Below are 24,847 nucleotides of genomic sequence, written 5' to 3' on the forward strand. Positions count from 1 at the left end.
CAGGCAGGGACAAGGTTATACGTTGAGTTCCATCCCTAACAATTCATATGTTGAAGTCCTAACACCCAGTACCTACAAATATGGCCTTATATGGAAATAGGGTCTTTGCAAATGATGAAGTTAAGAAGTCATTAGGACCATCCTTCATTCACGATGATTGTGTCCTTATCAAAAGGGGAATGTGGACACAGAAATGCACACAGGGAATAAGGTTTGTGAAGACTGAAGCTTTGCCGTCACAAGCAAAGAAACTACCAGAAGCTGGAGAAAGACCCTGGAACAGATGCCTCCCTCGGGCCGGCCCACCAACACCCTCATTCCAGACTCTGGACTTCAGAACTTCGAGACAACAGATCTCTGTGGACCAGAAGGGATGGGGCTGGGTGGCCTCCCTGAAGCTGTTCCCTGAGTCTCTACCTCACTGTACCCAGAGCTGACCCTAAGCCTGCATCCTGCTGTCACTGGAGCCCAGAAAACCCAGGGCTGCCCAAACCCCACCCCTCACACCTCCCCTGGCTCCTCCTCCAGCTATCAACACTTTGGAACAGCCATTATGTCCCTTTAATGTCTAAGAAAGGTGTCTCAGGAAGGCACAGAAAGAGGCACAAGATGGTGCCTCAACTGTGTCCACTGGGCCCAGGCTGGACCTTTAAGGAGGTGAGGGCAGGCTGTGGGATCACGTCCCTCTTCTCAGAGAGGCCAGGGATAAGGCCAGAAAGGGGAGAAGGGGAAGTGTTGGGGTGGGGGCGGTGCTGTGGGCAGAGGATGCTGAGGGCAGTGGCCCCTCCCCACAGGTGCCGAATGGAGTGGGTGAGGAGGAGCCTTCAGCCTCCATCTGGACCGGACCTCTAACCATTGCATAGGTGCCACTTCTTGGGTGGTCCAGTCCCAGCCAAGGTTCAGCTCCAGAGATTTTATTTTCCCCAAAATGGACATGATGCAACTGGCTAAGTCATGGTTCTAGAACTTTCAGGACTGACCCTGTTACCTGATGAGGATGAGTGGACAACACACCCTGGAGGTCCTCATGTAGCCCGTGCCTCTGGCTGTGACCAGCTAACACCCAGGCACCTCCTCACACAGTCCCTGGGCCCTGCTGGTCCCAGGAAAGGCTACCGGCAAGGGCTGGGATGGGCCCAGGCTCTGCGTGTTTCCTGTGATGGCAGACGGGTGGCCCTCGCCACCTTAGCGGCTCAAGGCACAGTAGTCACTGCTGCTGCCCTCTTAGTCTGTGGGAGCTGGCCAGGTGGGGGATATGGGGCATTAAGACAACCCTTATCTCTGACACAGAACAACAGGCCTGGGGGCAGGGCTCATGCTGTTCTCCCTCTTGACCACCAGAACCACCACCTAACCACCCAGTGCCCAGCTGCCCAGGGCCCTCCTAGATCAAAGGGACTTCCTGATCATGTGGTCTATGACTCTACCCCTGCTTTCTGCTATTTCCTCTTCCTTGCAGAACTTCAGGTGCTAATTTGGACATTCTGGTTCCAACATAGTAGAGTAATGGCTTACATCTCTGTCTCCAAGAGAAAAAGAAGGGAAAAGATATAAGCACAAGGTCCACAGTTGTTCAGAGTCAGGTTGCAAGTGGAGCCCCTGGTGATGGGCATCTGACAGGGAGCTGGGGCACAGCAGGGTTAGGGTTAGGATGGTCTGCAAGGAGCTCGAATGGCGGGAGAGCATCCTGATGCCCAGCAGCAGCAGGGAACCAGAAGGAAGGGATTTCTGCGGACGGATCAAGGCGGCTCACTGATTCCAAGAGACCATTACCCTTCACATGTCCAGGCCCCTGGCTTGAAGACCAGCTCTCCTCATCCCACAATGAGGTTAGCCAATGACTGTCCCTACTCCAGCCTGGTTTGTAATTACAGACGGGCAAACGTGAGTCTCCAACAGTTCAGTTAAAAAAAAAAAAAGAGACACAGCAAGAAATGAAAGATCAATATGATCAAACTGCTAAGTCACCTGTAGGGGAGTAAGTCCCCACATTCCTTCCTTTCTGGCCGTTTCCTTCTCTGTTCAAGGAAGGGCCAGAATCCACATTCCCACCTCTGATGAGGCAAAATTTTAAAAAATTCTAATTAGGATCCTCAAAAAAGTCTAAGATACTGCATCCACTGAAAGTAACAGTATATGCAGGTGTGATGGCTAATACTGAGTGTCAACTGGATTGGCTTGAAGGATGCAAAGTATCATTCCTGGGTGTGTCTGTGAGGGTGTTGCCAAAGGAGATTAACAAGTCAGGGGACTGGGAGAGGTAGACCCACCCTCAATCCGGGTGAGCACCATCTAATCAGCTGCCAGCTCGGCTACGATAAAAGCAGGCAGACGAACACAGAAGGACTAGACTGGCTGAGTCTTCTGGCCTCCATCTTTGTCCCATGCTTTGCTTCCTGCCCTCGGACTCCAAGTTCTTCAGCTTTTGGACTCTTGGATTTACACCAGTGGTTTGAAAGGGGCTCTTTGGCCTGCAGTCACAAACTGAAGGCGGCACTGTCGGCTTCCCTACTTTTCAGGTTTTGGGACTCGGACTGGCTTCCTTGCTCCTCAGGTTGCAGATGCCCTACTGTGGGACTTCACCTTGCGATCCTGTGAGTCAATACTCCTTAATCAACTCCCTTTCATATATATATCTATCCTATTAGTCCTGTCCCTCTGAAGAACCCTGACGAATACAGCAGGAAGGAAAATTCAGAGATCAGTAAAGACAGCATGAAATTATCTTAAAATATATAACTGTCAAAATAAAAAATTAGAAGGCAGAATGTAAAACACATCCCAACAAGCACATACAATAAAAAAGAAAATATGGCCGGGCGCGGTGGCTCATGCCTGTAATCCCAGCACTTTGGGAGGCCGAGACGGACGGATCACGAGGTCAGGAGATCGAGACCATCCTGGCTGACACGGTGAAACCCCGTTTCTACTAAAAAAACAAACAAAAAAAAAACTAGCCGGGCGTGGTGGCGGCGCCTGTAGTCCCAGCTACTTGGGAGGCTGAGGCAGGAGAATGGCGAGAACCCGGGAGACGGAGCTTGCAGTGAGCCGAGATCGCACCACTGCACTCCAGCCTGGGCGACTGCGCAAGACTCCGTCTCAAAAAAAAAAAAAAAGAAAAGAAAAAAGAAAATATAAGCTCTTTGGGAGATTGGTCCCAGAATTTCAAGATATTAAATAACATTTGTGGTCTGAACAGACAACTGAAAACGAAAAAAAAATTTCTGCCCCTTAAAAAGTTGAACGTGGGAAAATTACGCCAAAAACATTAACTGCAATCTTCAAGGCCCTATTCTCTTATGTACTTGGAGCTAGCCACTTCTCCATTTGTCCATTCCAATTTCACATTTATTAATGAAAAATAATGCCTTCTCTACATCTACTGTGAATTTCACAGAATCAAGCAGTAATACAAATATTTGCTGAAAGTAAACACATGTTAATAACGAAAAAAGGTTCTTAAGATTTTGAAAAGAACATACTCAAGAATTGGAATCCCACACAGGATGCAGAAGCAATGCTAAGGATAAAATATCCTGACTACCTTTATTGACATGATTTGTGTTTACCAGCTCATTAAAATCTATGTTGCAAATTCCTTGGATTTTTCCCAAGTTCCAGACTGGTAAAAAGTATTTTTACATACACACTTGATTCTTTCATTACAAACTTAATATCTATAAATTTGAAATTTGTTTTGCACAAGTCTATGGCTATACTACTTTTCAAGACAAAAGTCACATATTAAAATACAAACTACTCAAAAGTAAAGAGTTGTCAAGAATGTGGTTTACGAGATAGATCTTACAGACAATACAGACTATATTATGATTTATCTGTTTGAAAACAGAAAGTAGTGTATTATATTATATTGAATTCTGCTATAAGGTGTACAGGAAACCTTACTTACAATCCTTTATTTTCATAAGGTAAACACCAAACTATTTCTCACATATATTACAACCATATTTTTTTAAACCAAATTCTGGTTTAAAAATCACACACTGACAACACAGAAATACGAAATGCTAGGAAAAGTCTAGCATATGAGGGAAAAACATGTCTTATGCATTGTAATACAATTTTTTTTTTTACAATCTAGCATAAAGGCATATGTGGTTTTTTAAAAAATGCAGTCCATATACAATTATAGAAAAAAACCTGGTCAAGCCACCTAATATAACCAATTTCACAGATACCACTCATTTAATATTATGTCCAAAAATTTCCAAGTAACTGTCTACATGTTAGAATAATGCCCACAAGGATCTCCAAACTACAAAATATTAGCAAGTAAATGTAAATCACATGTTTCTCTTTGAAAGAATGAAGCTTGACTATGAGTTAAAAGGCAACAACTATGAACTAACTTTCTTTAAAATGACTTAAACTGGCCAATCTAGAGCAATACACGTTTCCCAGCTATACATGCAAACTGGATTGTGTGGTAAAAATGACTCAGTTACTTAAAAAAGCAGAAAAGATCCAAAATAACCAGAGCTTAGCTAACATGGCAAAACCACAGAGACACTGAAGCCCAGCAACTCCCAAGAAGCTGAGGATTAAGATTAACAATAAACTCTGGATACCGAATCCTATATCGACACTCTGAATTTATGTTTATTGTTAATAATTTATATTATTCTTTTCTTTGGGTAAAAAAAAAAATGTTTTAAAAAGAATCAATGTTTTGGAATAAGCAATGTAACTCTGATCATTTTGCTATGTGACTACCAAAAACGCTGCTGTTCTTTTAGACCTACCACTTGGTAAGATAGAAAGCTCTCCACACACAAGGCTCAGAGAAGGCTGATACCACAAGTCAGTGCGAGTTACACTGTTCTCATCAATGGAGCTACTAAAATACATACATTTGCTCTTACAAAAAAATTACAAAACTAACAAATCTCTTTTTCTCCAGAATTATAAAAGATAGAATCTATGAATCAGTACTCTAATGTGATCGCAGAAAAATAGCAAACTGAAGTCAAAAAGCACAGGCTGTCCATCATAGAGTCCCCAGTCTAATTCCTTTCTACCTAGAGTCCCAGTCTATTTAACACTTTCTACTTGCTCTGAGGATGGAGGGTGTCAACACCTTAGAAAACCATGATGATCTTTAAAACTGGGTACAGAATCATCCCTATGGTTACGGCACATGTAACTTCGCTTATTGCTCACACACAGAAAAAAATTCACTTCCTTTTCCAGGATATTCTTTTAAAGGTATCAAAACATGTCATTAAAAAAAAAAAAAACCCTCTTTGGAATTCTCCCGGAATTCCAGAAAGATTATTTGGCAGTTCATTCCTCCACCCCATCAAAATTTTTCCTTTGAAAAATTTCAACTGACAACTCACATAAGATTTAATTAACTTACTTAAAATAAGGGAGGGCTTCTCAATAATGTTTCCCCACTAGAAAACTAAGAAATTCAGTGATACTCAGTGCCAGTAACTAAGTGGCACGTATCATAAAAATTCAAACTTGGATGCAGGTGCGTCACACCCAGAAAAGATTTCATACATTTATAAGCTTGTGCTTTCACACTTTATAAGCAACACAGGTTAGTTTCCACTTCGGTTTTCATCTTTAGGGAGTAACGTGCATGTTGTATGAGGGACGGTCGTCAAACAGTCTCTCTTACACACACTTTAGTGTTTCATCAGAGCCGAAAAAGAAACAGCCTTCTCTTTTTCTCTATGAAGATTCTCTCCACTTTGGGAAAACAATCTTCTATGCAATGAAGGTCTTGTGGAATTACGTAAAGAAATCATACAACTGAATACAATTTTAGAGGCCAATCAGGAACTAGAAGAAGAAAACCATGATGTGGATGAGCCCAGCAGTTCCCTTCCCCGCAATGTCTGCCTCCAGGTTCAACAGCACGTAGGCAGCACAAACTTCAGACTCAGCAATCTGCTCTTCCTCATTTCCCCCTTTCAAACAGGAGACTTATTTTTCTCTGTAATAAAGCAAGTAGTATTTCAGGGGATCTGGCAGAGGGAGGCTCAGGACCTTCTGGCGTAGGAAGTTCACTGGGGGGTCTGGCTTTGTTTCAGGCGGGGTCTTCTCTTCTTCTTCCCTCCGTTCCTCTTCCAAGTCTTCACAGCTGTTGTCATCTGAGGGGTTGGAAATCCGACTGGCAAAGACTTCTTTGTCCAAAAAGACAATCGTTTCCATTCGACGGCGGCGAACTCTCCTTCGTTTAAACCTGGGGGTGTTCTTTAGTCCGTTTCCGTTTTTGCTCACAGTTTCCTGATGAATAACCTTTTTAATGGTGCCCCGGATGGCAATGCGAGCCAAGTCCTGGAGGCTGCGAACTGCCACTGGTGCTGCGGCACAAAAGAATGAGACACAGTCAAACTCATCTGAGCAACACGACCACAATGCCTACACATCTAAGACCCGTAACTTCATTTGAATTAACTTGCAAATTTATGAATATGTTGAAAGAATATGAGAGCAGGCTAAGCAAATGTCAATTAGTGCTCTGATTTACAATCATATGGTACTTTTCAAAAGACATTTTCAAATGCATCAGTTCTTAACTTTGAAAGGGAAAGGAAGCAATACTGCTTGGCTACATTAATCAGTGGTGGAACCAACACCTGGGTTACAGTTTGTTTTCCTGACAGCCTAGTTTCATTATTCCATTGTCTGCGCGTTCATGTGTGTATTAATACCCACCTACTAGTAAGAGAGTGAATACGTCTCCAACAGCCTAGTTTCATTATTCTATTGTCTGCACATTCACGTGTGTATTAATACCCACCTACTAGTAATAGAGTGAATACGTCTCCAACAGCCTAGTTTCATTATTCCATTGTCTGCGCGTTCACGTGTGTATTAATACCCACCTACTAGTAATAGAGTGAATATGTCTCCAACATTCTTGTTTTTGAGACAGAGTCTTACTCTGTCACCCAGGCTGGGGTGCAAGGGTGTGATCTCCACTCGCTGCAACCTCCGTCTCCTGGGTTCAAGTGATCCTCCCGCCTCAACCTCCCCAGTAGCTGGGACTACAGGCACGTGCCACCATGCCCAGCTAATTTTTGTATTTTTAGTAGAGGCGAGGTTTCACCATGTTGGTCAGGCCGGTCTTGAACTCCTGACATCAAGTGATCCACCCGCCTCAGCCTCCCAAAGTGCTGAGATTACAGGCGTGAGCCACCGTGCCCAGCCTAATATTCTTTTATCTACTAATATTTTCATAGTTATTCACACATTGAATATTTGTTCCATTTTTATTAAAGTACAGAAATGCAAATCCAAACATTTTTCAGAAAAAGCAAAAACTCTAAAGCACACCAAGGAGAAAGAACATTTGACAATTAAAGCTCACAATTTCATGCAGGCAATATTTCTCAAAGGGAAAATTACATTAAACTTATAGTTTAGTATTAATTATATATCATTAATCAAAGTAAATCAGCACCACTTTTCCCCTCCAGTGCTCCACTTCTCCAAAGAACAACAGTCTGCACTACAGGGAGAGCTCTTGTGTTGCACACATTTATCACCCAAATCAGAAAGGCCTGCAGAGAATCTCTCCACTGCTCTTCGGAAACCCTCAAACAGGCTTGTGTCCCAGGTCCTTGGCAGTAAGTAGCACCTTCTCCCTTCAACCTTTCCTGTTTTTCTGACTCCACGGACAAGAGGTCCCTTCTCCTTTCTCCAGGACAGGCTCTGGCACTTCCTTTGTCTTCAATCCTGTCTCCTCACCAAACAACACGATCATGCCTCTTGCCCCATCTGTGACCCAGCTCCCTCCTCAAGTACAGCCATCCTTCCTTCATCATCTCACATCCAGAAAGATTACTTCCAGAGCACTAGGATCTAGCTGTTGCCCCAAAAGGCTGAAACAACTTCTTCCGAGGCCCTCAGGGTCCCAGCCTTCAGCTCTGGCCTCTCCAGATCGCCAAGGTGTCGGCTTGGGATAAGCAATGTGGCTCACTGCTACCCTGGCCCAAGGCACAGCTGCTCCCTCTGACCTCCACAGCTCTTTTCTCTTGCAGGCTCTTCCTCTTCCATCCAGCCCAGTGATGCTCCCTAAGGTTCCAATTTCCACCATTTCCCCCTCTCGGTATGACTGCTAGTCCTTGGTTTTACATCCATTCTGTGGCTTTAAATAACAGAGGCCAGCCAATAGCTCCCAAGGTTCTAATCCAGTCTTGACCAGGATCCTGAGCCTCCCATAGACCCAGGTCTACAACAAACAATGAACACCCCACATGTCCTTCCTCAGAAGGACTGTATCATTGTATGTATCATTCAATCTTCTCCACTGTAGAAGCCAGTCTCTTAGTTTTCATCTTTATATCTCGCCTGGAAAATTTCAACAGCTTTCCACTGGTTCCTGCTTCCAATGTGACCTGTGTCCATTCAATCTGAAAGCTAACCCATCTACCCCACACCACACATATCTACACTCACGTGATCCCACACCATGCATTTCCGTACTCATGTGACCCCACACCGCACATGCCCGCACTCACATGAACCCCACCGTGCACGCCCGAACTCATCCCACACCGCACACACCCGCACTCACACGACCCCACACCGTGCATGAACATTACCCCACACCGCACACACCTGCACTCACCCATCACGCGTGCCCGCACTCACACGACCCCACGCCGTGCATGCCCGCACTTACATGACCCCACATCACGCGTACCCACTCACACCTCACACCGTGCACGCCCGCACTCATGACCCCACAGCACACGCCCACACTCACAACCCCACATCGTGTGCCCACACTCACATGACCCAATACCATGCATGTCCGCACTCACACCCCACACCGTGCACACCTCAAGTCATGACCCCACACCGTGCACACCTCAAGTCACGACCCCACACCGTGCACGCCCACTCACACAACCCTGCACCGTGCACGCCTGCACCCATGACCCCACACCATGCACGCCCACACTCACGACCCCACACCGTACATTCTCGCACTCTCATCACCCCACACCATGCGTGCCCACACTCACACGACCCCACACCACGCACACCCACACACACGTGACTGCATTTGCACACTGCAAATGTCCACACTCATGACCCCTCATTGTGCACGTCTACGCTCTGACCCCATATCATGCAGGTCTAAACTTACACACCCCACACCACGCATCTACACTCACATGATCCGGTATCACGTATGTCTAGACTCACAGAGTTTTCTATTCCACTGTCTTCACGAACATGACTTTACTAGTCTAGGAAACTCTGGCCCAGGAAAAGAAAAGTTGCAAATAACCCAATGGGTCACTTCAGAAACTCTCAAAGCATCACATTAATATTGATTATCTAACATTCTCTTCAAAACCATCTCCGCAAAACAAGCATCCAAACTGCCCACCACATTGTCATGATTCTTAATCAGGCCAGATGAAGCCCTCACAGGGAAAGACTCATTTTCAACCAGACCCTCAAAAAGTCTCATAAATACCCCACAGATGCCCTTGCCTTCCCAAACTCTGTTAAGGCTCTGGAAGCTGGTGACCTCCCAGCCAAGAGCAGCACTTACTTAAAAAGGTTATTCTGGTGAGATTTTCAGAGCATGCATTTGACAGATTCACCCTCCACCTGACCACCAGGCTTATCCAGGATCTTTTGCTTGAAGCATCTGATAGCTCTGCCCAGCCAACGTAATAAACCCAATTCTAACCTACATACCAGTAGTTTCTCCCACCAGTCCCAACTCTGACTATACGGGGAACATGCATTTTGACTTCTGCCCTACCATTGCTGGCACTTTTCTCCACTTTCTCCTCTTTAGGGAATTGCTTTTTGCCCTTGAAGGCCGAGCACAAACATCATCCTCTGCCAAACCTTCCCTAATTACTCCAACCGTTTTGCATGTCCTATTGTTGCTCATTATCAAATTTCAAGAACCGTGTCTATTTCTTAGAACCTGTACTTAGTAGAGACCAAAGCAAAGTGTAATCATTTAATAGATGATTCCTAATAAACCAAAAAACTTTTCTGGAAGAGATTTGCCAAAATGTATTGTCTCTGAGTGGTGGGACTATGCAAAACTTTTTCCTTCCTATTATTTGCATTTCCCTTCCTAAAATTTGCATTTTCCAAATCTTCTAAATGATCAGAGAGCATCCTGATAGTTTTATTTTAAATAAAATCAATTGGAACTCTCGTTTCTGTGTGAGTTGTTTAAATTTTAAAACATCAGGAGGTTTTGCTATCGTGCTGGCCCTGGTATCAGTTCCTTGCTCAGTTTGCATCCTGAACTAGTGAAACACAAAGGCTCGGCTGTGTAAGGTTCCACGGAAAGTCTCCTATCCACCCCAGCAGATTAGCCGGAATGTGTTCTCTGCCCTCGTCTACTCATGAGGCAGCAGGCGCTTGGTGCCCTGGGGAACAGATGCCCCATGACTCTGCAGGAGCCCTCTCGATGGCTCTCTCTGAAGACCTCACCCAGCGGAAGCGGCAAAGAGGCTCAGTCTCCCACGTGGCAAAATGAGCTCCCTTTTATGTGCGTCCTACGCTTTCAGTGGCGTGACCAGCAACAGCTCTTTGTAGATTTAAAAGACAGCTAAAATAACCTGAAATAGGCTAAAAATAGATTATAACTTTTTTAATGCCTGAAATTGCTTGTAGAATTTTAGTTTCAGCATGGGAGTGGTGCTTTTTAATATCAAAAGGTTCTTTGTAAGCTTTGTTTCCTTTTAAAATCTAACCAGACGAAAAAGATCTAAAAGATAAAATAAGTAAAGACTGGTATACTTACGTAACTGGACAAGTCTTGATTTTCCTGACTCTGAATGGCAGGGCTGGATCAGAGGAGCAAAAGAAACAGCAAGAATCTTTTTGGTTTCCCAAGCTGAAGGACCCGTGCGTGTTATCTTAGTCAACTATCCCAGAGACAAAATGAGAATATTCAAAAGATTTGGCTACTAAATAGCTCATATTTAATCATTCCTATACATACTACAAAAATACATAGATACGCTTACAATAAAATGAAATATCTTGACATACGGACCCCTAATGTGATGTGCCATGAAGTACATCTGTCTTATGAATATTCCTGCAAAAATGCTTAACCTGAATATATTCAGGCCCTAGGCCTAACTTCTGTTTACAGAAATTATATATTATAGAGAAACTAGTTACAGGAGAGCAAGAGGAAACAATCACATAGAGAATGTGAGGATTCTTCTAAGACAATGCTCTAGCACTCTCCAAAAAAGTCAACATTGAGGGTGAAAAGGGGGTCTGTTCTAAAGTATAAAGTAATTAAAGATATGTTAATAACCAACTGAATCCTGACCTGTTGTTACTGGGGGCGGGGGGAGGGGGCGGCGGGGGGAGGGGCGGCGGGGGGAGGGGGCGGCGGGGGGAGGGGGCGGCGGGCGTAACTCCTGATAGGCACTGTAGTCACAGATACTGTTATATAGAATCCCTGTTACTTTTTTAAATGCAAACTTGTCATCTTGGATGCCTGGGCAATTATCCTCATGCTTTGGAGACAAACACCGAAGTGTTTAAGTGAGCCTTGCCCTGACATCACCCCCACGAAAGCACCGGAATCTGGTGGCTTAACATACTCCAGTGTAGGTCATCAAAACATTTCTTTTGAATTCAAGTATTCGGAGCACCAGAGAACACAATCAGACATGACCCTCTGTGTGCTCTGTGTGGCTGGGTCAGTCTCCAAGTGGCCTACACAGGTCACAAAACTATTTTTGGTCAGTTCTTTCATGCTATGATTACATGCTGGCCTTTTCTAAAAATATCTAAGTCAGTAAATCCTCTAAAAACTAAGATTCTATGTCACAAATCTCATAACTTAAAGGATTAAGTAGCCATGTACTAAGTAAACATCAACATTCTTATATAGCAGCAAAACATATGTTTTAAACATTTTTAAAAGAATGTCGTTATAATGAAAAACAAGTATTTCCATATAATCAATAAATGATGTATAAAACCGTAAATAAAACTATAAACCCCTATTTCATATTCTACATAAGCAGACGAAACATTGTAAAGATGTCCACAATCCTCAAACTAATCGAGATGATACAATTTCAATAAAAAATCCAATGCATTTTTGTATAGCAACAAAGACCTGTAATTTCACTTGTATAAGCAAAGACATTTAAAACAATATTCTGCCAGGTGTGATGGCTCATGCCAACAACTCTGGAGGCTGAAGTGAGGCGACTGCTTGAGGCCAGGAGTTTGTGATCAGCCTGGGCAACACAGTGAGAGCCCGTCACTAAAAAAATAAAATTAGGCCAGGCGCAGCGGCTCAGACCTGTAATCCCAGCACTTTGGGAGGCCGACACGGGCGATCACGAGGTCAGGCGCTCCGAGACCAGCCTGACCAACATGGTGAAACCCTGTCTCTACTAAAAATGCAAAAATTAGCTGGGTGTGGCAGCGCGCACCTGTAATCCCAGCTACTCAGGAGGCTGAGGCAGGATAATCGCTTCAACCCAGGAGGCGGAGGTTGCACTGAGCCGAGATTGCACCACTGCACTCCAGCCTGGGCAACAGAGTGAGACTCTGTCTGTAATTAAATAAATTAATTAATTTAATTAAATAAATTTAGCTGGGCATGGCAGCACGTGCCTACAGTGCCAGCTACTTGGATGCTGAGGCAGAAGGTCACTTCAGCCCAGGAGTTTGAAGTTATAGTCAGCTATTATCACGCCACTGTACTCCAGCCTGAATGACAGAGCAAGATCTCATCTCCAAATTTTTTTTTTTTTTTTTTTTTTTTTTGAGGCGGAGTCTTCACTCTGTCGCCCAGGCTGGAGTGCAGTGGCACGATCTCGGCTCACTGCAAGCTCCGCCTCCCGGGTCCGCGCCATTCTCCTGCCTCAGCCTCCCAAGTAGCTGGGACTACAGGCGCCCGCCACCGCGCCCGGCTAATTTTTTTTGTGTTTTAGTAGAGACGGGGTTTCACCGTGTTAGCCAGGATGGTCTCGATCTCCTGACCTCGTGATCCGCCCGCCTCGGCCTCCCAAAGTGCAGGGATTACAGGCGTGAGCCACCGCGCCCGGCCTCATCTCCAAATTTTTATTGAAACAATTAAAACCTCCTAATTTTTACTATTAGTGTTTTCCTAGTTCTTTGTGACTGGGAGACATTCTTCTTGGTGACCAATTCATGTCTGATTAATCTGTTCATTTATTATGAACTATTTTTCACAGTGAAACACAGTAACACAGACAAACATGCATGACCAAATAGCAAACTTGGACAAGACTCCCACTAAGTAAAGGATTCCTGTAAAGTGCATAACATCAAGGCATTTAACAATTAGACTAATGATGAGAATAGAATTACTCTAATAATGTTATATATAATTCTAATAACAGAACAATTATAACAGATTAACAATTAGAATTAAAACTCAGAACAGCTGGGGGGAAGGAGAAGGGGAAGGAAGAGGGAGGTGAGGAGGAAGGGACAGAACAAGGAAAAGGAAAGAGAGAGAGAAGGAAGGGGGAGAAAAAGGGTTTCATGTGTAGGCTCTGAAGTACCCACCTGAGTCAGGTTCTGGCCCCACCTAGGCTATGTGCATGACCTGGCATCTCCCTCACCTGTCCCTGCCTCTGTTTCCTCATTTATGAAATGCAGGAAATTGTTAAAAGAGTAAGTATACATAAACTGCCCAGAACAGACCTTGGCAAACAGTGTGCAAAAATGTCAGTTACGAAGGGAATCTGACCTTCTCCTCCAGTGGCATGACAAGGATCCCCCCCACTTTGAGAAGATTCTTCATGTATTCTTCATGTTCTCTCTGCACACCAGCCCCGCAGTATACACGGTCATACTGAGAACAGTCCGGAGAAATCTCCAAGCAGTTCCCAGTAACAAAGGAAGGTTCACAGAAGTCAAACCTGGAAGTAAAAAATGCTTCTTGCAACTAAAGGTATCACATTGCAACAAGTCTATACAGTAAACCTATGCTGACCACAGGTTAAAATCCCACCGCAATGTAACACAGTTTACAGAGCAAGGAGCTGGAAGAAAAGAATTACAAACGTCCAAGAATTACTTCCAAAAAGAATTATACTATATAACGAGAACTCTAGAAATGCCAAACAAAACAGTATGAAAGTGAGTATCAAACGTATTATCCATATTTAACACAATCTCCAATCACTGTTGTCTGTGTCATCTTCCTATCATCTTATGTGAGATCTATTAACACAATGAGTGAGATGTGGGGGTGGTGAAACTGCACTTGGTGTTTCTAAAAATTTTAATCCCTAAAATAAGAACTTTAACGTCTTATTTTAAAATGGCAAAAGCTAGTTATATATACTGTTTAAAGAAAAATGCAACAATTTCATTGTAGGAAAAATTAGGTGGTAAAAAGTTGTCTTAAATAGGAAACATGAATACTGAGCAAATGAACATTTTCTGTTTTCTTCTATTCTTATATTGGTCAGAAATTACCTTACGTAGGTGTAACAGTTTGAAATACCCTAAAATCCTCAAAAACACAGAATATTTTTTAAAACTTAGGACGGGCACATAGGATCATCCTACCACAGTTTATTTACGTTTGCTACCACTTGAACACTAATAAGCTGATTTCTTTCTATCTGAGCAAAACTTGGTAAAATTATAATTCACATTATCTGAGCCAATGGATAGTATTTCATCTTACTTGTCAAAACTATCACTTGTTCTGATGAAGAAGTCCAGTTTCTGCTTTGCATATTCTATCACATCTGAGTGAAGTTCCACCCCATGGTTCACGCCAAAAGGACCTAAAACGTTTAAGAATAAGAAAACATGTAGAACCAGAGCAAGAGCTCCTGCTCATTTGTTTACTTCTACCAACTGTGACGCATCTGATTTAGCATCCGCAACTGCAGACACTCACCAAGTTTTGAAGTCTCATCACATTATCACGGCTCACCACATCATAAATACTTGGGGCCTGGGCTTCTCTGCTCTCAAACTTTTAAAGAATCTTTGAACATTGAAACAAACCAAGTGTTCAAGTCTTACTAATGAACTACAGAAGAAACATGTATTTGCAAGTGCAACTGACACAGGCCTCACCTGTTTGTCCAGAGGTAACATTTAAGACAATTCTGCTTTCCCTGAAAAGTTTCCCAAAACACTCAGACGTGTGCATTATAATATTCACAAAACAGGGTTCAATCATCATCATTAAGATAAAACTATGCTTCCAAGTCACAATGAAACATTTTTTATATCAAAGGATATTTATCAGTAATTTGAAATAAAACTGAGAAATGTTACAAGTCCACTTAATGATGAAAGCCCTCCTTCCATATAAAACTGCCCCTACGTTAACTGAGAACACAGTACTGACACTCAGTATGAGTCTCTCTGTTATGGGAATCCACTTACACGAAGGTAAAAATCAGGCAAAATTCATCTATACTGACAAAGGCAAAACCGTCACCACCGTTCTGGAAGGTGCAACATTGGGGACCTTTCTAGAAGGAGGAGGGGCATGGGAGCCTTCTGGGGTGCTGCTTCTACTCTGTATCATGCTCCGGGTAGAGTTTATATGGAGGTGGATGCACATGTAAAAGTCCATCAGAATTCACACTTCACACTTGTTCATTTACATGGTAAGTTACACGTCAACTTTTTAAGTCTACATGTAAAAATCAATAGGGCACGTAGGACTTTACTTAGTAGACGCATCTACCACAGTGATCATGCAGCACTGGACCCTACAATCTCACAGAAATGCTGAGAAACGAGCAACCTTCTGTGCCTCCCACACCTTTGCACCATGCGGGCCCTCCTAGGACAAGAGTTACCAGCCCAGGAAAAGGCTTCCCTGGCCCCCATTTGGACAACTGTACCTGCTGCTCTTCCCTCTCAACAGATTTCACACACAGAGCTGCTGCTAAAACATTACCTCATCAGAATACACCCTACCTGAGAGTTCAACTTTTCACTATTTACAACATGAAATCCTGAATTACTCCGAATGTCAAGACCTTCTGACAACTCCCCGACTTCAATTCCCGACTCTGCCACTGTGCCAGAGACCAAAAATAGCTGCTTGATTTTTCCTACTCATCTTATTTTCACTGACCCCTCACCTTCACTATCAAGCACTTAATAAGCAGTTAATTCTAATAACAGATATGAGATATGTGTCCTATTCCCAAGAAGCTTAACACCAAACAGTAGTGACACAAATATCTCAACCCACCTGCTTAACAAAAAGATGACTAGCAGAGGAAGGAGGACACAGGGTGGCTGGGGGGTGTCAGGAACACGGCACCTGGAACACAGCACTGGAACATGGCACTGAAGCCAGACCTGCAAGGCCTCCCCTGGCAGAGTCACTCCCAGCTATGCCCTGCTTCCTAATCACACAGCATTTTTTCAGGTAGGTGACTTATGAGTCAACATCTCTTAGTATCTACTGTATTCTCCCCTGGTTGATGACAAACGAAGGTAAGGACAGCCCTGAGCAAAGGGCAGAGGAGGCCACAGAGCAAGCACAGGAACATGGCTGACCTAGAATGCAGCTCAGACTACGTGAAAGGCAATGAAGGGTCATAGTAAAGAAATCTGTCAGATGAGAGACCCACATTCACAGGCACTGGGAAGCCAATGAGCTTTCACTCTGGAGTGCTTTGCACAAAGTGCTGTGAAGGTTGAATAAGCTGCAGCATCTGGAGACGCAGCCAAGACATGCATCCATGACAGCAAACCCTGAAGTCACTTCCTCCAACTGCATCAAAGCAGCATGTCACATCCATTACAGCAGAAAACAGGCCTGCCTTCCTTCAGACCTCTCTTCTCCCAAAATCCAACGAAATTCCCAGTAAACAGGGGATTCAGAAAAGACAAGCAACAATATCAAGTTGGAAGGCCTTTTCTTATAACTTCTAGGGGATGTCAAGTACAGCAAGGCCATTTCAGGCTTACTTTCCTTTTTTCTTTTTGAGATGGAGTCTCGCTCTTTTACCCAGGCTGGGGTGCAGTGGCGCGATCTCTGTAACCTCACTGTGACCTCCGCCTCCCAGGTTCAAGTGATTCTCCAGCCTCAGCCTCCTGGTTAGTGGGATTATAGGTGCGCACCACCACACCCAGCTAATTTTTTATACTTTTGGTAGAGATCGGGTTTCACCATGTTGGCCAGGTTGGTCTCAAACTCGACCTCAAGCGATCTGCCTGCCTCAGCCTCCCAAAGTGCTGATATTACAGGCGTGAGCCACCACGCCTGGCCATTTCAGGCTTACTTTAAGTCATCTTTTCCTAAGCATTTTGGCTCTTTTCAACAGCATTTCTAATCTAGTCAGCTAGAGCACCTATTTCTCCCCAAGGTTCTACCTTAGCTATAGCTCCAATTTTTCAGCTACATTGGAGGAAATCACAATTCCCAAATTCAAAAATGATAAATAACCTGGGCACCGTGTTCTCTTCTCAAAGCACAAGGATCACAACAGTTTCAATCGAAGAGAAGTTAAAGTCAAAAAGCATTATAAAAATCTACACATTTTTACACCTGAAGGTAGCAATCTATAGCCTAAAGTCAAAATAATCGGTCTCAAAACTTCACCAAATTCCAATTTATACAGACTTAGGAAAAAAAAACAAAATTCTCATTCCATATCCACAAAACTCAATTAGAGACGAGGTCCCGCTCTGTCACCCAGGCTGGAGTGTAGTGGCGCAATCATAGCTCACTGTAGTCTTAAACTCCTGGGTTCAAGCGATCCTCCAGCCTTGGCCTCCCAAAGGGCTGGGATTACAGGCATGAACCACCAAGTCAAGCCACATTCTTGATGTTTCTTTCACAACCATATACAGTCCATCCGTAAATCCTGTCAGTTCTAACAGGATTTAGAAAAAATACAGACTCCAGCTTCTCTGCACTGGTTTCATCCAGTGTCTTAGCCAGCATGCCTCAGCAGCCGGGCCCTGCTTCCTGTTTAGAGCAAGGTTTTACAGTAGAGATCAGCTCCTACCACGCCTCTGGCAAAACTCTTCCACCTTACTGAGTTAAAAACAGATGCCTTCCCCGCCCCCCCGTAGCATTTTGCACCAAGTGATGTTTTTCCTTAGTTATCTGTTTCTTAGTTATCTGGCCAGGCATGGTGGCTCATGCCTGTAATCCCAGCACTTTGGGAGGCTGAGGAAGGTGGAGAGCTGGCGCCCAGGAGTTTGAGACCAGCCTGGGAAACACGGTGAGACCCCGTCTCTAAAAAAAATTTAAAAATTAGCCAGGCATGGTGGTGCACGCCAAGACCCCATCTCCACAAAAAAGTTTTAAAAATTAGCCAGGTGTGGTGGTGCACGCCTGTGGCCCCAGGTACTCAGGAAGACTGCTAGAGCCCAGGAGGTCAAGGCTGTAGTGGGCCGTGTTTGTGTCACGGCACTCCAGCCTAGGCGATGGAGCACGATTCCGTCAAAAAAAAAAAAAAAAAAAAAAAACTGCTTAGAAGTACTCCGAAAGGACTTTAAAGTTAATTACCATCGATTCAGAGAAGGAGTGCCAACGAAGACTGAGTGATAAAATTAAATCAAGAAATCACAGCGGGGTCAAGATTTACACAACTGTCTTTGTCCTCCACTGTCCAGAGGACAGGTGCACAGTACATACAGGCTGTGGCAGTACAGGCAGAGGGGACAGAGAACAGGAGAGGTCCCCCTGGAGAACCCGGGGCCATGAGATGCATGCAGGCCTTCCTCCCTCATCCCTCCATCCACCACCCAGTGATATGTCAACGTCAGATAACTACTGGGAAGGCTGGGGTCTCGACCCAGGCGGGCCATTAGCAGACTACATTTTCTGTCAAAGGAGACGCCTCCTTCCCTGAGACAGATGAGTTTTCAGACTCTCCTTCCACACTTACCTAGAATGAGGCCCACCATGGAGCTCAGGTACCCAGTGCCACTGCCCAGGTTCAGAAATGAGAGTCCAGGCTGCAGATCTAAGGCTTCCATCACCTCTGAATAGATGCATGGGGCTGAGAGGTGAATGTTTCCATGCTTCCATGCCAAGTCTTTATAAGCATTTTCTTTAAATTCTTCAAGATAATAGTCTGCACGATCGATAGCTCGGAAAGCCTGCTCTACCAGCTCAGTCCGGATATACTGTGCTTCTTTCAAATTATCTATCAGCTCATCATTGTCTTCACCAGCACTCACAGCACCGCCCATGTTCAAGATTACACTTAGGCAATACTATAATTAAAAATTTTAAAAAAGAGTGGTTTATGTTAAAAGTAAGAGCAGAACAATAAAAGTTCTAAACAGATACCACTTTCGAATTCTGAATTCTGAAAATAATAGACTATCTTTTGTCAACACCCACCTCATCCCCCGCCCCACCCAGAGATGCTAGATTTAGAAGGAAAAAAAAAATCCCAGTTCCATTGGAAATTCAGGTAAACAACACCACTAAAAATTATTTGAGATTTATTTGAAATTCAAATTTAGGCCGGGTGCGGTGGCTCATGACTGTAATCCCAGCACTTTGGGAGGCTGAGGTGAGCGGATCACCTGAGGTCAGGAGTTCGAGAACAGCCTGGCCAACATGGTAAAACCCCGTCTCTACTAAAAATACAAAAATTAGCCAGGCGTGCTAGTGGATGCCTGTAATCCCAGCTACTTGCAAGGCTGAGAGAGGAGAAAAGCTTGAACCCGGGAGGCAGAGGCTGCAGTGAGCACAGCTCGTGCCACTGCACTCCAGCTTGGGCAACAGAGCAAGACTCTCTCTGTCTCAAAAAAAAAAAAAGAGAAAATAAAAAAGAAAAAAAATTTAGGTGGTGTCCTATATTACATCTGGGAACTCTACATCCCCAACATAACACAAAAATACCCACCCAAGTCAAGCAATCCATTTGACCTGTTGATCTGGATATTTTGATGTTCAAATTTTAGACAAAAAAAGCAAGAAAACACTCTTCCCAAATTGAACACACTGTGACAAACACCTTCTCCTAACAAATGCAAATTCAACTTCCTGGCTAAAGTTTAAGTGTAGGAGGGGCTGCTACCAGAACTTCCTACAGCCTCTTCTTAATTGCATGATATGCAGCTTTCCCAACTCTTTAAAAATAACAACTACTTGTCTTACCTTCTCCCAAGCTGCCTTCAAGAAGAAAAAGCGCAGAATGTGTCACCTCTGAGCCTAACTATTAAAATACAGTGTAGCTTCATCTAACTCACAAGAAAACACTCTTCCATATGGAGAAGTCTTACTCTTCTTAAAACTACAAAAATATCCTTTCCAATTTTATACTTACCCCATGTAACTTTTTCAAAGTAACTGCTTTAACTTCACATAAAATGGTAATGCTTTACAAAACACCAGATACAAATTGTTGGGGGAAAAGACCACCAGACCTCATGAAGACATTTTCTGAAATGAACACAATCTTTTTAACAACCTGTTATAATTATGATGAAGTTTATACTTGCTTTCCTCCTCACATTCCTCTGGTTTTCTAACAGCAGAATGAGGATGGTTAAGAAATACTGCAGGGTGGCGAGGGGCCGGGGGCAGATTTCATACACACCCACGTACACAACAGGCGACAGCGGTGGGAGAGGTTTTCCCAGGAATGAAAACAATCACGTAGTTCCTTACAAGTGAACAAAAAGGGTGCAGGCTATGGCTTAACACAAATTCTCTTCTATTTTTATGGTGGAATACTCAAACTTCATACTCAAGATTTTAGAGCTGAATATTAGGTTTTGCAAATCAATAGGATGGTCCAGTCATTAAATTTTCACACCCTTTTTGAATTTTTTGAATTGTTTCAGAGCCCTTGTTAGATTATGGTCCACAGCCAGTTGACTTAGATGGAATTAAGTCCTAATGAGGTCAAGTTTAATCCTGGATAAGCCACTTAGCTCTGAGGCTGCACCCGTAGCCTGGCACAGTCATCTTAAAATTTAGGTCAGTGGTTAAAAGCAGAATCATGTGTTTGGATGCTTAAGGTTCTATTTAGGAAACGAGCTGGAAATCACATACTCTCCTCAGTCAAAGCCACCTCCTCACCCAGAAGCCTGTATATAATGTTCTGACATTCTGTCTCAATGCCACATCTTTAGAAGGCAACCTCAAACTGTATGCTGGATAGGTTTCATTTTCCATTAAGTAACTATTACTTATTTTGAACTCTGTCCTTAACTGGAAAGTTTGGACAGCTTTTTAGTAAAAACAAGCACCCTTTTCCAGGTACCACCTGCCAGTCATGGCCTCATTTACACTTCACAACATTAAGGAGCAAATTGGAGCTGGCCAGTTAATTTGTTCATGATCACGTCAGCCAATTTGTGAGTAGGGGGCTGGATTCAAACCCAGGACTGTATGGCAACAGGCCTGTGTTTTTAATACCACACCAATGCAGCTTTTAAAAATACTCAAGACGGCAACGTTCTTTACCACACAACACACCGGTAACCTTTTGACTATGGGGCAACCCTATCTATATCTATTGCCACTGGTAGGATCCATGTGAATAGCTGTGGGGTCTGACATTTATTACCATCTTTGTCTGGTAATCTAACACTCCCTTACGCTGGAAACCATCGCTGTTTACAACAGACTGTGGATGTGATCAGTCATGATGTCACCAAAAACACTGACAACTAAGCTCTTTGCCAAACCAAATCCTATCATTTTCACCTAGATTCTACAATCTAGTCAAATCCAAGTTTTCAAAGTGTAGAATCATTTTTAGAATGCTGCACTCGATGATACTGTGCACATTATCTGCTGTAATTAATCCTTACTATAATTCACTACTCTGTAGTAACTAGCAACAGTCCATGACAACCTGGCTGCTCCTTACAATGCCAACTGCCAGGGCACATGAGGGACACTCGCTGGGTGGTGACAGGCATGGGAGGGTCTCAGAACTGACACCTCAGGAGGTTGTGATTGTGGCTGTGTCAACACAAGCATGAAGCATGGTAATGGAGCTTTGGGAGAAGACCACACTCCAACATGGATGTCACTTCTTTTTTTTTTTTTTTTTTTTTTTTTTTTTTTTTTTTTTTTTTTGAGACTGAGTCTGGCTCTGTCCCCCAGGCTGGAGTGCGGTGGCCGGATCTCAGCTCACTGCAAGCTCCGCCTCCCGGGTTTACGCCATTCTCCTGCCTCAGCCTCCCGAGTAGCTGGGACCACAGGCGCCCGCCACTTCGCCCGGCTAGTTTTTTGTATTTTTTAGTAGAGACGGGGTTTCACCTTGTTAGCCAGGATGGTCTCGATCTCCTGACCTCGTGATCCGCCCGTCTCGGCCTCCCAAAGTGCTGGGATTACAGGCTTGAGCCACCGCGCCCGGCCGGATGTCACTTCTTAAGGGTAATATGGACACAGTAATTCATTGTGGAAGATGAGTGGGAAAAAGGACCCAAAGCCACATCTCCTTTGGGCAGAATGATCAAACAAACACACAGATTTCTCACCTTGAAAACCAGAACTCTTACAAGGAATGCAAAGGGACTTTTTTCAAATACAGATGGTCTCCGACTTAGGATGGTTCGACTTCAGGTTTAACGACGTGTTTACTGGGATGCGACCCCATCACAAGTCGAGGAGCATTTGTACCTGAAAGGCTGTCACATGCACACTATTAATGGGCCTAACAAAAGCCAGACCAGTGGTACATGCTGGAGACAATGCCTACTAAATACACAGAGAAGCTTTCTAACAAATGAAGTTGCTATGAATGAAAGGAGCTCTTGACAACCCCAGCCGAGTTCCACCGGAGGTACGAGCTGGGGTGGGACAGGGAGAAAGGCCCTGGACCCATCACCTCTGAGGTCTCCTCTCATCACCTGAGTGTAGGGCTCTATTTCCCCCAAGCACGGCCACAACACTTTCTGAGTTGCTTATAGGCACCTCAACATTACTCATTCTTGAATGACATTCTATCAAATGCCCACATCGGAGCTGCTTAGCCATTCCCTTGAGAAGAAAAACGAAAACTAATCTAGGCACACGAGTAAAGAGGGGGTGGATAAAGAGGGCGTGGATATTTAGGTGACTTATTTGAGGTGCAACGCTGGAGCAAACATTCATTTGGGAGACACAACCCTCTCACAAAAACAAAAGGCACGAAGCTCAGACAAGTTCTTCCTCCAACTAACAAAGATCTCTTTCGATGCGTGAAGGGAAGTCCCAGAGCTCTGCTCCAGTTCTTACTATCTCCAAGGCACGGGGCGGGGGGAACAACTTTTTAAAAAAAATTGTCATCTTCTGAAAGGGTCCAAGGTAGACTTTGTTCTAAACCTTAGTTCTTGGCTTGCCTTGGAATTGCAAACGTTGCCCACTTGGGAAATCAAGGACAAGCTGCAGGTCTGGACTAACCAGACCCAAGAGTGTGAGTGAGCAACGGGCACCGGGAGAGACCGAAGGGAAACCGCGAGCGCTCGGAGAAACGCGGGGCGCCCCGGGGGCCGCTGGAGGGAAGCGAGGGTGCCCGAGGTGGGGAGAAGCGAGGCCCCCAGAGGAGCGCTCCGGGCGCAGCGGTGCCGGGGGTGGGGGAGGAGGAGGGAAGGGGCCGAGGGGACACACCGCCCGCTCGCCGCAGGCCGGACCGAGGAGGGGGGACGGCGGCGGCGGCGGCGGCGGCTCTACCTCCAGGCTCGGCCGGCCGACGGGTTCGGACCGCCTGGGCTGCGACCTGCAGCTCCTCGGGCGCGTCCCTCGTGCGTCCGCTGCCGGCAGCGCGGCTCCAACCTGGGCCGCCGTAAACATCCGCCGCCGCCGCCGCCGCCGCCTCTGCGCCTGCGCACAACGGCCTGACTGCGCATGCGCCGCGGGCCTGGACCTTAAAGGGGTGATGGCGACGCAGGGAGGGCCCCACTCCCGTGGGCTGCCCGCGTCCGCCCGCCCCGCTGAGCCCTAGGCCGGGTCCGAGTCTCGTGGGCGCGCCGTCCGCGCAGTGCTCAGCCAGGACGGACCCCGCACAGGCTGCCTGAGGAGCGTTCCCTGAGGGTCACCTGAGACGCCCTTGCTGACCCACGGCTGGGGGCGTTTCGCATCTCCAGGGTGCCCTGCGCGGCTGACTCGGGGCCGGCGCTGCCCTCGGGCGGCCTCCCAGCACCAAGCACAGCCGCCCTGGGAGCCCCGCCCTGCCACCCGGCCCTGGGGCCCTCCTACCCAGCCGGCTTTGTGAAATCAGCTGTGAAAGGAAAATATCCTGGGCCCCCAAGATCACTGAGGAAAACTCCAGCAGGGAACTGCTTAGGGCAAACCTGCTTCCCATTCCCTTCAAAGTCACTCCTCTCTCTGCTCACTGAGACAGATGTGTATCTGATTTGCCTCCTTTGGAAAGGAGTAACGGTTTGTGTCTCACCTATCCGTGACCTGGACGCTCCCTCCCCGCTTGGAGTCTTCCTGCCTTTGCTTCAAGTCCCGCCTTTCCAGACCGAAGCAATGTACTTCTTACATGTATTGATTGATGTATCATGTCTCCCTAAATGTATAAAACCAAGCCGTGCCCCGACCACGTTGGGCACAGGTCGCCAGGCCTTCTGAGGCTGTGTCACGGGCGCGTCCTCAACCTTGGCAAAATAAACTTTCTAAATTAACTGAGACCAGTCTCACATTTTCAGGGTTCACACAGCCCATTGCCCAAACTTCGCGTGGGGCTTTGCAGATGGGCTTTAGCTGCAGAACCTTTTCTTCAAGTACAGCCATGCAAACCACCCCATATGTGCAGCAAGTGCCAGCGTCGCTGCTGCGGACGAGTGGGCCTGGGTCTCCCGTCCCCGCCTCCCTCCTGCCCCGCATTCCTACCCAGACCCTGGAGCTCCACTTAGGAGCAGAGTTTGAAAACCAAAGGCCGGTGCCTTCAACACGTTATGTGGTCCCAGG

At 45.3% G+C, this 24,847-nt stretch overlaps 1 protein-coding gene across 4 annotated transcripts; it reads right to left on the bottom strand.

Annotated features, from left to right (window-relative positions):
* Nucleotides 1–3,507: 3,507 nt before the first annotated feature.
* Nucleotides 3,508–24,354, bottom strand: PCMTD2 (protein-L-isoaspartate (D-aspartate) O-methyltransferase domain containing 2). Of its 4 annotated transcripts, none has more exons than XM_009215695.4 (6): nucleotides 24,327–24,354; nucleotides 18,867–19,197; nucleotides 14,672–14,774; nucleotides 13,724–13,895; nucleotides 10,769–10,892; nucleotides 3,508–6,335 (listed from the first exon to the last, which is right to left on the bottom strand). In XM_009215695.4, the coding sequence occupies exons 2-6, from the start codon at nucleotides 19,171–19,173 to the stop codon at nucleotides 5,956–5,958; spliced, it is 1,086 nt and encodes a 361-aa protein (XP_009213959.1). In that variant the 5' UTR covers nucleotides 19,174–19,197; nucleotides 24,327–24,354; the 3' UTR covers nucleotides 3,508–5,955. The 4 variants fall into 4 exon arrangements, with proteins under 4 accessions (XP_009213959.1, XP_003904505.1, XP_009213961.1 ...); XM_003904456.4 differs by lacking the exon at nucleotides 24,327–24,354 and adding an exon at nucleotides 23,606–23,772; XM_009215697.3 differs by lacking the exon at nucleotides 24,327–24,354 and adding an exon at nucleotides 23,543–23,721.
* Between the last annotated feature and the right edge of the window lie 493 nt (nucleotides 24,355–24,847).

The sequence above is a fragment of the Papio anubis genome, chromosome 16 (assembly GCF_008728515.1).
Source record: "Papio anubis isolate 15944 chromosome 16, Panubis1.0, whole genome shotgun sequence".
In the NCBI taxonomy this organism is placed as follows: domain Eukaryota; kingdom Metazoa; phylum Chordata; class Mammalia; order Primates; family Cercopithecidae; genus Papio; species Papio anubis.

Excerpts from the sequence above, each read along its gene's own strand:
- PCMTD2 (XM_003904456.4), bottom strand. The coding sequence starts at position 23,725 with ATGTTTACGGCGGCCCAGGTTGGAGCCGCGCTGCCGGCAGCGGACGCA. Across the intron at positions 19,198-23,605 it reads TCGGCCGGCCGAGCCTGGAG|TATTGCCTAAGTGTAATCTT; the intron begins GTAGAGCCGCCG and ends TTTTAATTATAG. Across the intron at positions 14,775-18,866 it reads CATGGTGGGCCTCATTCTAG|GTCCTTTTGGCGTGAACCAT; the intron begins GTAAGTGTGGAA and ends TAAACGTTTTAG.